The 16,041-nt window shown below is 39.8% G+C and overlaps 1 protein-coding gene across 1 annotated transcript in view; it reads left to right on the top strand.

Annotated features, from left to right (window-relative positions):
* The window catches only part of LOC133615029 (bMERB domain-containing protein 1-like), a 36,740-nt gene that overhangs the window by 18,931 nt on the left and 1,768 nt on the right, over positions 1 to 16,041 (top strand). The window contains exons 3-4 of the mRNA XM_061973359.2: positions 1,155 to 1,228; positions 9,964 to 10,078. Coding sequence (XP_061829343.2) covers positions 1,155 to 1,228; positions 9,964 to 10,078 — 189 coding nt within the window. The remainder of the gene's footprint in view (positions 1 to 1,154; positions 1,229 to 9,963; positions 10,079 to 16,041) is intronic.

Here is a 16,041-nt window from a genome sequence, read left to right as displayed (position 1 = left end):
ATACCATTTTTCAATTAAAATCCTGTTACTACTTCAACATTTCTTGACCGATTTAAACAATTCCAACACCAACCAATTCAGCTCATTCAGGACATTCATGCTCCTAATCATTTTCCAAAAAAATCCCGCTTTTCCCAAAATTCCAAAATTTCCAGGAAGTTCCCATTGAAATGAATTAGACATTTTTCCAAGTTGCACAATTCCCACATTTTTCAACCGATTCAAACCATTCCGACATCAACACAATCCACTTATCCTGGACATTCAAACTACCATTTTTCCACATTCAACAAATTTCCAGGAATTTTTTTTTTCTAACTTTTTCAGTGCGATGACTCCTTTCACATTTTTCAACCCATTTCAGTCGTTCCATTGTCCAAACATTCCTCTTAGTCAGGACAAAAAAACAAGTTGGTTTAAGAACTTGAAAAATTTCCAGTTTTCCCGAAATTTCCTAATACCATTTTTCAATTAAAATCCTGTTACTACTTCAACATTTCTTGACCGATTTAAATAATTCCAACACCAACCAATTCAGCTCATTCAGGACATTTATGCTCCTCATCATTTTCCCCAAAAATCCCGCTTTTCCCAAAATTCCACAATTTCCAGGAAGTTCCCAGTGAAATGAATGGGGCATTTTTCCAAGTTGCACAATTCCCACATTTTTCAACCGATTCAAACCATTCCGACATCAACACATTCCACTCATCCTGGACATTCAAACTAACAGCGCGAGTAACGCATAAGAACAAGAAGCCGTCTTTTAAGTAGTACCAGCAAGTGCCACAAGGGAGTGCACTTACAGGCAAAATAACGCAGACAGCTGGTAACATTAGCATACCGTTAACAAGAAACCGAACCGGTGGACACTAACCTGAAGCGAACAATGCACCTGCACCAAAGCTCTCTGATTAGTGATCAGGAGCAGGTGAGCCTCCTGAGACGGGTGAAAAGCATCAGCGCTCCTAGCAACTAAAAGGTAAACAAAGGGAGGAAAGAAGCGTCGGGAACAGAACCAGACATGGTGAAACGCCTCAATAAGACCAAAACACGTCATGACAATAACGCCGTTATTCCAAACACTGCTTAGTTGTTGCTGATGATTTATGTGAAATACTGAATGTGCCCCCCCCCCCCCCCCCCCCCAACAGGATAGATGACATGGAAATCTGTGAGGAAATTACCAGACTGAAGCGAGAGCTGCTAGGACTGGTCTCCATTCCAGGTACGTTCAAGCTGGTAAAGGCTCAAAGACGACGGGGGGGGGGTACCAAAATGTATTTCGATACTTTTTGATACTTTTCTAGATAAAGGGGACCACAGAAAAATGTCATTATTGTCTTTATTTGAACAAAAAAAATGTTAGGGTACATAAAACATATGTTTATTATTGTCATTTAGTCCTTAAATAAAATAGTGAACATACTAGACAACTTGTCTTTTAGTAGTAAGTAAACCATACTTGTCAACCCTCCCGAATTTTCCGGGAGACTCCCGAAATTCAGCGCCTCTCCCGAAAACCTCCCGGGACAAAATATTCTCCCGAAAATCTCCCGATTTTCAGCCGGCGCTGGAGGCCACGCCCCCTCCAGCTCCATGCGGACCTGAGTGAGGACAGCCTTTTTTCACGACGGGAGGACAACAGGGTGACAAGAACTAAATCATCCAGGCTAGAGACATATTGTATTATTATGTTTATCTTACCTAAAAATAAATATATTTATTAATTTAATAAAAACTAAATACATTTTTACTATATTTTGCTAAAAACATCCAAATTAATTGTATTTTTATTTGTATTTTTTCTGACTCCTTATTGAAATAATTAATTTTAAATGATCATAATAATTCATTTAAAATGACCATATTTAATTATTAAAATAATTGCTTGTTTATCAACAACTTTAGCATTTTATTCATTACATTTTGAAGCTCTCAGAAGCCAAGTTATGTTATATTCCTTAAGATTTATTTATGCAAGTTTGAAGTATCAATTATCTAAACACAGTTTTGTTTGCATATTTTCAGGATATATATATATATATATATATATATATATATTTTTTTTTTTTTTTTTTTTTTTATATATATATATATATATATAATGAAATACTTGACTTGGTGAATTCTAGCTGTCAATATACTCCTCCCCTCTTAACCACGCCCCCAACCACGCCCCCCACCATCCACCCCCCCCCCCCACCTCCCGAAATCGGAGGTCTCAAGGTTGGCAAGTAGTAAGTAAACAAACAAAGACTCCTAATTAGTCTGCTGACGTATGCAGTAACATATTGTGTCATTTATACACCTATTATTTTGTACACATTATGAGGGACAAACTGTAAAAAACTGTTCATTTACTGTTAATATCTGCTTATTTTCTGTTTGAACATGTTCTATCTACACTTCTGTTAAAATGTAATAATCACTTATTCTTCTCTTCTTTGATACTTGACATTAGTTTTGGATGATACCACACATTTAGGCATGGATCCGATACCAAGTAGTTACAGGATCATACATTGGTCATATTCAAAGTCCTCATGTGTCCAGGGACGTATTTACTGACTTTATAAACATAATATACATTTTAAAAAAGGAAAAAAATATTTTCTGACGAAAAAAAATATCGATGTAATCATAGTAGTATCGACGAGATACGCTCTTGTACTTGGTATCATTACAGTGGATGTCAGGTGTAGATCCACCCATGGCATTTGTTTACATTGTGACGGCGGTGAGCTATTGTATCCTCCTACGGTGTGTAGTGAAGCATGTTTAGCTATTCCCCGTCCTCCAGTGATAATGTTACTTGTAAGAAACGTACTTTATATGTCGCCATGGATACAAAGATTAGTGATTTAGAAGTAGCTAAAACACTGTGGATGGATGTTAGCCATGTCTTAAAGCAGTGTTATAACTTCACCTTTATCTTGACTTTTTACACCAAAATGCGTCCATTCTCCCTTTTCTGTCTACACACTGTGTCTGCTTGTAAGTACTCTGTGTGTGTGCGCTGCCCAACATGCTCCTCTGCTCGTAAAACCAGCAATGACACGACGTGACGACGTTGGAAACGGGTACTTTTCAAACAGAGTATAGTACCGTTTTTGATTTATTAGTACCGCGATACTATACTAGTACTGGTATACCGTACAACACTATTATGAAATGATTATTGATTTATTTTATTTTTTTTTACACTGTTTATTGCGTTGGAATTTCATGGAATAAAAGTTTGAGAGCAAAATGTGTGTTCAAATATTCAGTTTCTTGAAATACGGTGTTTAAAATTCAGTGCAAAAAATGTAAATTTTAAAACACTATTTTTGTTTTACACCTTTTACTTTGTTATTGTTGTTTTTTTTTCTCCAAGATTTTTATCCAACTAACTTAATTCTTGTTATTTATTTTTCAATTATTAAAAAAAACAACAGTTCCATAAATTCAATAAGCAATAAAGACAAAAATTACTTAACTACATTTCCCAGTAGCTTAGCTACTTTTTGAACGAGTAGCGATTCCTGTAGCTTAGCAATTTTTTATACTATGTAGCGAAGTAGCGACACAATAATGTACAAAATACTGTACATTATTATTCCATTACTTCACAAAGCAACTGTAGTTGTTTGTAGTAGTAGATTTGAGGTACTTAAGTTGCATATTAAATGACTCAAAATGTATATTGTTGTATCTCAGTAGAGTAGTCCGATAACATCGGACTGCCGATATTATCGGCCGATAAATGCTTTAAAATGTAATATCGGAAATTATCGACATCGGTTTCAAAAAGTATGACTTTTTAAAACGCCGCCGTGTACACGGACGTAGGGAGAAGTAAAGAGCAGTTGCGTCTCCCAGTCATACTTGCCAACCCTCCCCATTTTCCCGGGAGACTCCCGAATTATCGGTGCCCCTCCCGAAAATCTCCCGGGGCAACCATTCTCCCCAATTTCTCCCGATTTCCACCCAGACAACAATATTGGGGGCCTTTGCGTGCCGGCCCAGTCACATAATATCTACGGCTTTTCACACACACAAGTGAATGCAAATCATATTTGGTCAACAGCCATACAGGTAACACTGAGGGTGGCCGTATAAACAACTTTAACACTGTTACAAATAGAGATGTCCGATAATATCGGCCCTTACGATATTATCGGCCGATAAATGCGTTAAAATGTAATCGGAAATTATCGGTATCGTTTTTTTATTATCGGTATCGTTTTTTTTTTTGGTTTTTTTGTTGTTTTTTTATTAAATCAACATAAAAAACACAAGATACACTTACAATTAGTACCTTCCTCCCCCATTTACACTCATTCACACAAAAGGGTTGTTTCTTTCTGTTATTAATACATTATATATCAATATATATCAATACAGTCTGCAAGGGATACAGTCCGTAAGCACACATGATTGTGCGTGCTGCTGCTCCACTAATAGTACTAACCTTTTGTCATGTCTGTGTAATCATGTTTTTGTTTTAAGTCATGTTTTTGTTTAGTTATAGGAATCTTTGGTTTCTGGCTTTTCACTCCCTTGTCTTGTTTGCATGATTATCCATTAGTTTCACCTGTTCCACGTTTGGACTCATTGTGCACTCTTGATTGTCACCATAGCAACCCATTAGTTTTCACCTGTCACGTCACGCACCTGTTTCACGTCTTGAGTCACGCACCTGTTTTCGTTAATCATGTCTGTAGTATTTAAGTTCATTGTTTTTCAGTTTGTCTTGCTGACGACCTCACACCACATTTATGCTCTGTCCATTCCTCTAAGATCCTGCTTCATGTCCCTTGTCAAAGTAAGTTTTGGTTCCATGTTTATAGTCTTTTTGTTTTTTCATAGTTTGTTCTCCGCCACTGTGCGCGCTTTCATTTATTCCTTTTTTTTGATAATAATAAATCATGTACCTTCATTCCCGTCTCGCCCGTGCCAACTTTCCGTTGCATCCCGGAAAAGCAAACTCCCAAGACCAAGTCGTGACACCTTTAACACTTAATTTTACTCATTTTCATTCATTACTAGTTTCTATGTAACTGTTTTTATATTGTTTTGCTTTCTTTTTTATTCAAGAAAATGTTTTTAATTTATTTATCTTATTTTATTTTATTTATTTATTTTTTAAAGTACCTTATCTTCACCATACCTAATTGTCCAAATTAGGCATAATAATGTGTTGATTCCACGACTGTATACATCGGTTGATATCGGTATCGGTAATTAAAGAGTTGGACAATATCGGATATCGGCAAAAAGCCATTATCGGACATCCCTAGTTACAAATATGCGCCACACTGTGAATCCACACCAAACAAGAATGACAAACACATTTGGGGAGAACATCCGCAACGTAACACGACAGAACAAATACCCAGAAACCCCTTGCAGCACTAACTCTTCCGGGACGCTACAATATACACCCCCCCTACCCCATTTTTTTCTATAACTTGAGTTGATTTATTTTGGAAAACCTTGTTACATTGTTTAATGCATCCAGCGGGGCATCACAACAAAATTAGGCATAATAATGTGTTAATTCCACGACTGTATATATCGGTTGATATCGGTATCGGTAATTAAAGAGTTGGACAATATCGGATATCGGCAAAAAGCCATTATCGGACATCCCTCGTTACAAATATGCGCCACACTGTGAATCCACACCAAACAAGAATGACAAACACATTTGGGGAGAACATCCGCACCGTAACACAACAGAACAAATACCCAGAAACCCCTTGCAGCACTAACTCTTCCAGGACGCTACAATATACACCCCCCTTACCCCATTTTTTTCTATAACTTGAGTTGATTTATTTTGGAAAACCTTGTTACATTGTTTAATGCATTCAGCGGGGCATCACAACAAAATTAGGCATAATAATGTGTTAATTCCACGACTGTATATATCGGTTGATATCGGTATCGGTAATTAAAGAGTTGGACAATATCGGATTTCGGCAAAAAGCCATTATCGGACATCCCTAGTTACAAATATGCGCCACACTGTGAATCCACACCAAACAAGAATGACAAACACATTTCGGGAGAACATCCGCACCGTAACACAACAGAACAAATACCCAGAAACCCCTTGCAGCACTAACTCTTCCAGGACGCTACAATATACACCCCCCTTACCCCATTTTTTTCTATAACTTGAGTTGATTTATTTTGGAAAACCTTGTTACATTGTTTAATGCATTCAGCGGGGCATCACAACAAAATTAGGCATAATGATGTCTTAATTTCACGACTGTATACATCAGTTGATATCGGTATCGGTAATTAAAGAGTTGGACAATATCGGATATCGGCAAAAAGCCATTATCGGACATCCCTAGTTACAAATATGCGCCACACTGTGAACCCACACCAAACAAGAATGACAAACACATTTCGGGAGAACATCCGCACCGTAACACAACAGAACAAATACCCAGAAACCCCTTGCAGCACTATCTCTTCCAGGACGCTACAAAATACACCCCCCCCCGCTACCCCATTTTTTTCCATAACTTGAGTTGATTTATTTTGGAAAACCTTGTTACATTGTTTAATGCATCCAGCGGGGCATCACAACAAAATTAGGCATAATAATGTGTTAATTCCACGACTGTATATATCAGTTGATATCGGTATCGGTAATTAAGGTGTTGGACAATATCGGAATATCGGATATCGGCAAAAAGCCATTATCGGACATCCCTAGTTACAAATATGCGCCACACTGTGAACCCACACCAAACAAGAATGACAAACACATTTGGGGAGAACAGCCGCACCGTAACACAACAGAACAAATACCCAGAAACCCCTTGCAGCACTAACTCTTCCGAGACGCTACAATATACACCCCCCCGCTACCCCATTTTTATCCATAACTTGAGTTGATTTATTTTGGAAAACCTTGTTACATTGTTTAATGCATCCAGCGGGGCATCACAACAAAATTAGGCATAATAATGTGTTAATTCCACGACTGTATATATCGGTTGATATCGGTATCGGTAATTAAAGAGTTGGACAATATCGGAATATCGGATATCGGCAAAAAAGCCATTATCGGACATCCCTAGTTACAAATATGCGCCACACTGTGAACCCACACCAAACAAGAATGACAAACACATTTCGGGAGAGAACATCCGCACCGTAACACAACAGAACAAATACCCAGAAACCCCTTGCAGCACTAACTCTTCCGGGACGCTACAATATACACCCCCCCGCTACCCCATTTTTATCCATAACTTGAGTTGATTTATTTTGGAAAACCTTGTTACATTGTTTAATGCATCCAGCGGGGCATCACAACAAAATTAGGCATAATGATGTCTTAATTTCACGACTGTATACATCAGTTGATATCGGTATCGGTAATTAAAGAGTTGGACAATATCGGGTATCGGCAAAAAGCCATTATCGGACATCCCTCGTTACAAATATGCGCCACACTGTGAACCCACACCAAACAAGAATGACAAACACATTTGGGGAGAACATCCGCACCGTAACACAACAGAACAAATACCCAGAAACCCCTTGCAGCACTAACTCTTCCAGGACGCTACAATATACACCCCCCCTACCCCATTTTTTTCTATAACTTGAGTTGATTCATTTTGGAAAACCTTGTTACATTGTTTAATGCATTCAGCGGGGCATCACAACAAAATTAGGCATAATGATGTCTTAATTTCACGACTGTATACATCAGTTGATATCGGTATCGGTAATTAAAGAGTTGGACAATATCGGATATCGGCAAAAAGCCATTATCGGACATCCCTAGTTACAAATATGCGCCACACTGTGAACCCACACCAAACAAGAATGACAAACACATTTGGGGAGAACAGCCGCACCGTAACACAACAGAACAAATACCCAGAAACCCCTTGCAGCACTAACTCTTCCGGGACGCCATAACTTGAGTTGATTTATTTTGGAAAACCTTGTTACATTGTTTAATGCATCCAGCGGGGCATCACAACAAAATTAGGCATAATAATGTGTTAATTCCACGACTGTATATATCGGTTGATATCGGTATCGGTAATTAAAGAGTTGGACAATATCGGAATATCGGATATCGGCAAAAAGCCATTATCGGACATCCCTAGTTACAAATATGCGCCACACTGTGAATCCACACCAAACAAGAATGACAAACACATTTGGGGAGAACAGCCGCAATGTAACACAACAGAACAAATACCCAGAAACCCCTTGCAGCACTAACTCTTCCGGGACGCTACAGTATACACCCCCCGCTACCCCATTTTTATCCATAACTTGAGTTGATTTATTTTGGAAAACCTTGTTACATTGTTTAATGCATCCAGCGGGGCATCACAACAAAATTAGGCATAATGATGTCTTAATTTCACGACTGTATACATCAGTTGATATCGGTATCGGTAATTAAAGAGTTGGACAATATCGGATATCGGCAAAAAGACATTATCGGACATCCCTAGTTACAAATATGCGCCACACTGTGAATCCACACCAAACAAGAATGACAAACACATTTGGGGAGAACATCCGCAACGTAACACAACAGAACAAATACCCAGAAACCCCTTGCAGCACTACCTCTTCCGGGACGCTACAGTATACACCCCCCGCTACCCCATTTTTATCCATAACTTGAGTTGATTTATTTTGGAAAACCTTGTTACATTGCTTAATGCATCCAGCGGGGCATCACAACAAAATTAGGCATAATAATGTGTTAATTCCACGACTGTATACATCGGTTGATATCGGTATCGGTAATTAAAGAGTTGGACAATATCGGATATCGGCAAAAAGCCATTATCGGACATCCCTAGTTACAAATATGCGCCACACTGTGAACCCACACCAAACAAGAATGACAAACACATTTGGGGAGAACAGCCGCACCGTAACACAACAGAACAAATACCCAGAAACCCCTTTGCAGCACTAACTCTTCCGGGACGCTACAATATACACCCCCCCTACCCCATTTTTTTCTATAACTTGAGTTGATTTATTTTGGAAAACCTTGTTACATTGTTTAATGCATTCAGCGGGGCATCACAACAAAATTAGACATAATGATGTCTTAATTTCACGACTGTATACATCAGTTGATATCGGTATCGATAATTAAAGAGTTGGACAATATTGGATATCGGCAAAAAGCCATTATCGGACATCCCTAGTTACAAATATGCGCCACACTGTGAACCCACACCAAACAAGAATGACAAACACATTTGTGGAGAACATCCGCACCGTAACACAACAGAACAAATACCCAGAAACCCCTTTGCAGCACTAACTCTTCCGGGACGCTACAATATAAACCCCCCGCTACCCCATTTTTATCCATAACTTGAGTTGATTTATTTTGGAAAACCTTGTTACATTGTTTAATGCATCCAGCGGGGCATCACAACAAAATTAGGCATAATAATGTGTTAATTCCACGACTGTATACATCAGTTGATATCGGTATCGGTAATTAAGGTGTTGGACAATATCGGAATATCGGATATCGGCAAAAAGCCATTATCGGACATCCCTAGTTACAAATATGCGCCACACTGTGAACCCACACCAAACAAGAATGACAAACACATTTGGGGAGAACAGCCGCACCGTAACACAACAGAACAAATACCCAGAAACCCCTTTGCAGCACTAACTCTTCCGGGACGAAGAGTTGAAATTATAGCTGAGCGGAAGGTTGCTATGGCAACTAAAGCATCAGAACTGACGACCGTGTTATAACATAACCTAAAGCATGAATAAGTTGAAGAATGATTCGATGACATTTAACGTCGACTCCTGTCGCCATGGCGACGACAACCGTTGCCTGCGTGAGCCGGTCGTCGCCTCCTAACAATTCCTGCCATGTTTCCAAATGAAGTCGCTGGTGTCTGAAGGCGGAAAAAGATGATCTTTCTGTCCGAGCAGACGGAGACAAGTCCAAGGAGGACGGCGAGAGGGAGGAGGAGCTTCTGAGGCAGATCAACAAACTGGTGGAGACCCGAGACTTCCTGGTGGATGATGTGGACTTTGAGAGGCTCAGGTGAGGTTTTTGTGTGGAAGTACACCACCCAACACCAGGGAAGTTGTCAGGTTGTGTAAATGGTAAATAAAAAGAGAATACAACAAATCCTTTTCAACTTATATTCAATTGAATAGACTGCAAAGACAAGATATTTCATGTTCACACTGAGAAACAAATAATCATGAACTTAGAATTTAATGGCAGCAACACGTTGCAAAAAAGGCATTTTTACCAGTGTGTTGCATGGCCTTTCCTTTTAACAACACTCAGTAAAGGTTTAGGAACTGAGGAGACACATTTTTGAAGTGGAATTCTTTCCCATTCTTGCTTGATGTACAGCTTAAGTTGTTCAACAGTCTCCCTTCTCATATTTTAGCCTTCATTCTCAATGTCTGGACTACAGGCAGGCCAGTCTAGTACCCGCACTTTTTTACTACAAAGCCACGCTGTTGTAACACCTTATTTCAGCATTGTCTTGCTGAAATAAGCAGGGGCGTCCATGCTTGGATTAGCAAAATATGTTGCTCCAAAAGCTGTATGTACCTTTCAGCATTAATGGTGCCTTCACAGATGTGTAAGTTACCCATGTCTTGGCCACTAATACACCCCCATACCATCACACATGCTGACTTTTACACTTTCACCCTAGAACAGTCCCCATGGTTCTTTTCTTATTTGGTCCAGGAGGACACGACGTCCACAGTTTCCAAAAACAATTTGAAATGTGGACTCGTCAGACCACAGAACACTTTTCCACTTTGCATCAGTCCATCTTAGATGAGCTCGGGGCCCAGCGAAGCATTTCTGGGTGTTGTTGATAAATGACTTTGGCTTTGCATAGTAGAGTTTTAACTTGCACTTACAGATGTAGCGACCAACTGTAGTTACTGCATACTTGCCAACCTTGAGACCTCCAAATTTCGGGAGGTGGGGGGGTGGGGGCGTGGTCGGGGGGTGGGGCGGGGAGTGGTTGGGGGCGTGGTTAAGAGGGGAGGAGTACCGTATTTTCCGCACTATAAGGCGCACCTAAAAACCACAAATTTTCTCAAAAGCTGACAGTGCGCCTTATAACCCGGTGCGCTTTATATATGGATTAATATTAAGATTCATTTTCATAAAGTTTCGGTCTCGCAACTACGGTAAACAGCCGCCATCTTTTTTCCCCGTAGAAGAGGAAGTGCTTCTTCTTCTACGCAAGCAACCGCCAAGGTAAGCACCCGCCCCCATAGAACAGGAAGCGCTTCTTCTTCTACTGTAAGCAACCACCCGCCCGCGTAGAAGGAGAAGAAGCGCGCGGATATCACTGTACGTTTCATTTCCTTTGTGTGTTTACATCTGTAAAGACCACAAAATGGCTCCTACTAAGCGACAGGGATCCGGTTCATGAAAAGACGCAATCTCTCCATCCGCACACGGACTACTATTTCACAGCAACTGCCTAAAGACTTTCAAGAAAAGCTGGCTACTTTCCGTGCATATTGTAAAAACAAGATAGCTGAAAAAAAGATCCGGCCAGAGAACATTATCAACATGGACGAGGTTCCACTGACTTTTGATATTCCTGTGAACCGCACTGTGGATACAACGGGAGCACGTACGGTGAATATTCGCACCACAGGGAATGAGAAGTCATCCTTCACTGTGGTTCTAGCTTGCCATGCTAATGGCCAGAAACTTCCACCCATGGTGATATTCAAAAGGAAGACCTTGCCAAAAGAGACCTTTCCAGCCGGCGTCATCATAAAAGCTAACTCGAAGGGATGGATGGATGAAGAAAAGATGAGCGAGTGTTAAGGTAAGTTTACGCGAAGAGGCCGGGTGGCTTTTTTCACGCAGCTCCGTCCATGTTGATATACGACTCCATGCGCGCCCACATCACGCTGGTTTTTAATATATTATTAAAGTTTGACTGACCTATCTGACTGTTTTTTTGACATTCCTTTAGCGCAGTTAGATGCGGCTTATAACACGGGGCGGCTTATAGGTGGACAAAGTTTTGAAATATGCCGTTCATTGAAGGCGCGGCTTATAACCCAGGGCGCCTTATGGTGCGGAAAATACGGTATACTGACAGCTAGAATTCACCAAGTCAAGTATTTCATACATATATATATATAAATATATATATAGATATCTACATCCTGAAAATATGCAAACAAACTGTGTTTAGATAATTGATACTTCAAACTTGCATAAATAAATATTAAGGAATATAACATAACTTGGCTTCTGAGAGCTTCAAAATGTAATGAATAAAATGCTAAAGTTGTTGATAAACAAGCAATTATTTTAATAATTAAATATGGTCATTTTAAATGAATTATTATGATAATTTAAAATCAATTATTTCAAATATGTATAATTCTATGGCTGGATGTAATAAGGAGTCACGAAAAAATACAAATAAAAATACAATTAATTTGGATGTTTTTAGCCAAATATAGTAAAAATGTATTTATTTTTTTTATTTTTTTTAAATTAATAAACATATTTATTTTTAGGTAAAATAAACATAATAATACAATTTATCTCTAGTCTGGATGATTTAGTTCTTGTCACCCTGTTGTCCTCCCGTTATAAAAAAAAAAGGCTGTCCTCGCTCAGGTCCGCATGGAGCTGGAGGGGGCGTGGCTTCCAGCTCCGGCAAAAAAATCGGGAGATTTTCGGGAGAATATTTGTCCCGGGGAGGTTTTTCGGGAGAGGCGCTGAATTTCGGGAGTCTCCCGGAAAATTCGGGAGGGTTGGCAAGTATGAGTTACTGACAGTGGTTTTCTGAAGTGCCCATGTGGTGATATCCTTTACACACTGATGTCACTTTTTGATGCAGCGATCCAAGGTGTGTAATATCATGGCTTACATGCATTGATTTCTCCAGATTTTCTGAACCTTTTGATGATATTACGGAGCGTAGATGGTGGAATCCCTAAATTCCTTGTTGAGAAATGTTGTTCTTAAACAATTTGCTCAGGCATTTGTTGACAAAGTGGTGACCCTCGCCCCCGTCCTTGTTTGTGAACGACTGAGCATTTCATGGAAATACCCAATCATGGCACCCACCTGTTCCCAATTAGCCTGTTCACCTGTGGGATGTTCCAAATTGTCATGACTAGGACTGTGGCTTGGTTTGTTCTCCCGTGGTGCAAATGAACTGGACTGGTCAAGGCTTGAAGGGGGGTACATGATTTATTTAAACTATCAAAAAAAGGAATAAACGAAAAGCGCGCACAGGGGCGGAGGTACAAAACTAGACTATAAACACAAAACTTGCACATTGGCAAAAAACTATGAACAATAGTGATGGGTCCGGCAACACCGATGCATCGGCGCATGCGTCGAGCTCATAGAGCAAAACACTGTGCCGGTGCGCGTACCGCTTTTAGAAAGTCACGTGACCGATCATGAGCTGTTTTGGTCACGTGACCGATACGCCAACTGTGTCGCCTCCTCTGTGCCCTGTGAGCGTGTCTTTTCTACAGCCCGAGAAATAATAACTAAGAAGAGAAAGCATCTAAAATTGAATACGTTGGAAAAACTGTTTGTTTTTTTTAATAAAAATGTGTAAAAAAAATAATAATAATAATTTCCAGGTCCACAAGCATCCTCATTCACAACACGTTCTCTTAGATTTCCATGTTATGATACATGTTCACATTATTTATTGACTGTATCTAAAAAAAGACAAAAAATATATTTTTATTTAAATGAAGTTATGAAATAATCCTAAATGAAATACAATGACTTGGTTTATATTATTGTATATAATAGGTCAGTGGTTCTCAACCTTTTTTCAGCAATGTACCCCCTGTGATTTTTTTTTAATTCAAGTACCCCCTAATCAGAGCAAAGCATTTTTGGTTGAGAAAAAAAAAAAAGATAAAGAAGTAAAATACAGCACTATGTCATCAGTTTCTGATTTATTAAATTGTATAACAGTGCAAAATATTGCTCATTTGTAGTGGTCTTTCTTGAACTATTTGGAAAAAAAGATATAAAAATAGCTAAAAACTTGTTGAAAAATAAACAAGTGATTCAATTATAAATAAAGATTTCTACACCATCCATCCATCCATCCATCTTCTTCCGCTTATCCGAGGTCGGGTCGCGGGGGCAGCAGCCTAAGCAGGGAAGCCCAGACTTCCCTCTCCCCAGCCACTTCGTCCAGCTCCTCCTGGGGGATCCCGAGGCGTTCCCAGGCCAGCCGGGAGACATAGTCTTCCCAACGTGTCCTGGGTCTTCCTCGTGGCCTCCTACCGGTCGGACATGCCCTAAACACCTCCTTAGGGAGGCGCTCGGGTGGCATCCTGACCAGATGCCCGAACCACCTCATCTGGCTCCTCTCGATGCGGAGGAGCAGCGGCTTTACTTTGAGCTCCCCCCGGATGACAGAGCTTCTCACCCTATCTCTAAGGGAGAGCCCCGCCACCCGGCGGAGGAAACTCATTTCGGCCGCTTGTACCCGTGATCTTGTCCTTTCGGTCATAACCCAAAGCTCATGACCATAGGTGAGGATGGGAACGTAGATCGACCGGTAAATTGAGAGCTTTGCCTTCCGGCTCAGCTCCTTCTTCACCACAACGGATCGATACAGCGTCCGCATTACTGAAGACGCCGCACCGATCCGCCTGTCGATCTCACGATCCACTCTTCCCTCACTCGTGAACAAGACTCCGAGGTACTTGAACTCCTCCACTTGGGGCAAGATCTCCTCCCCAACCCGGAGATGGCACTCCACCCTTTTCCGGGCGAGAACCATGGACTCGGACTTGGAGGTGCTGATTCTCATCCCAGTCGCTTCACACTCGGCTGCGAACCGATCCAGTGAGAGCTGAAGATCCTGGCCAGATGAAGCCATCAGGACCAAATCATCTGCAAAAAGCAGAGACCTAATCCTGCAGCCACCAAACCGGATCCCCTCAACGCCTTGACTGCGCCTAGAAATTCTGTCCATAAAAGTACACCTAGAAGTAATCATCAACTTAAAGTGCCCTCTTTGGGGATTGTAATAGAGATCCATCTGGATTCATCAACTTAATTCTAAACATTTCTTCACAAAAAAAAAAAGAAATCTTTAACATCAATATTTATGGAACATGTCCACAAAAAATCTAGCTGTCAACACTGAATATTGCATTGTTGCATTTCTTTTCACACTTCTTTTTGACAGGACATTTTAGTGACAAACCTGAGCTTGTGTTTCACGGAGTTTATGAACTTACATTCATATTTTGTTGAAGTATTATTCAATAAATATATTTATAAAGGATTTTTGAATTGTTGCTATTTTTAGAATATTTTTTAAAAATCTCACGTACCCCTTGGCATACCTTCAAGTACCCCCAGGGGTACGCGTACCCCCATTTGAGAACCACTGTACTAGGTCATAAAATCAGTGTCAGTTGAGTCGGTCCATAGGTTGCCTGTAGGGATTTTTAATGTCCAGCAGATGTCAGTATTTAGTGACACAGTATCGACACAGTATCAATACAGTTTTGCAATGTGTCGAAACGCTTCATGAGGCTTCATCAACCCATCACTGGTAAGTGCTGCTCAAAGAGCAGCACTTACCAGTGAGCTGCCTCTATTTTTTAAATGTCATTTATTTACTAGCAAGCTGGTCTCGCTTTGCTCGACATTTTTAATTCTAAAAGAGACAAAACTCAAATAGAATTTGAAAATCCGAGAAAATATTTTAAAGACTTGGTCTTCACTTGGAATAAGCGGTAGAAAATGGATGGATGGATGGGTCTTCACTTGTTTAAATAAATTCATTTATTTTTTACTTTGCTTCTTATTACTTTTAGAAATACAATTTTAGAGAAAAAATACAACCTTAAAAATGATTTTAGGATTTTTAAACAAATATACTTTTTTACCTTTTAAATTTCTTCCTCTTCTTTCCTGACAATTTAAATCAATGTTCAAGTAATTTTTTTTTTTTCATTATTGTAAAGAATAATAAATATTTTAGCTTCTGTTTTTTC

The sequence above is a fragment of the Nerophis lumbriciformis genome, linkage group LG22 (genome assembly GCF_033978685.3).
Source record: "Nerophis lumbriciformis linkage group LG22, RoL_Nlum_v2.1, whole genome shotgun sequence".
NCBI lineage: Eukaryota > Metazoa > Chordata > Actinopteri > Syngnathiformes > Syngnathidae > Nerophis > Nerophis lumbriciformis.
The sequence above is the reverse complement of the archived record's forward strand: the minus strand, read 5'-3'. Positions and strand labels throughout refer to the sequence as shown.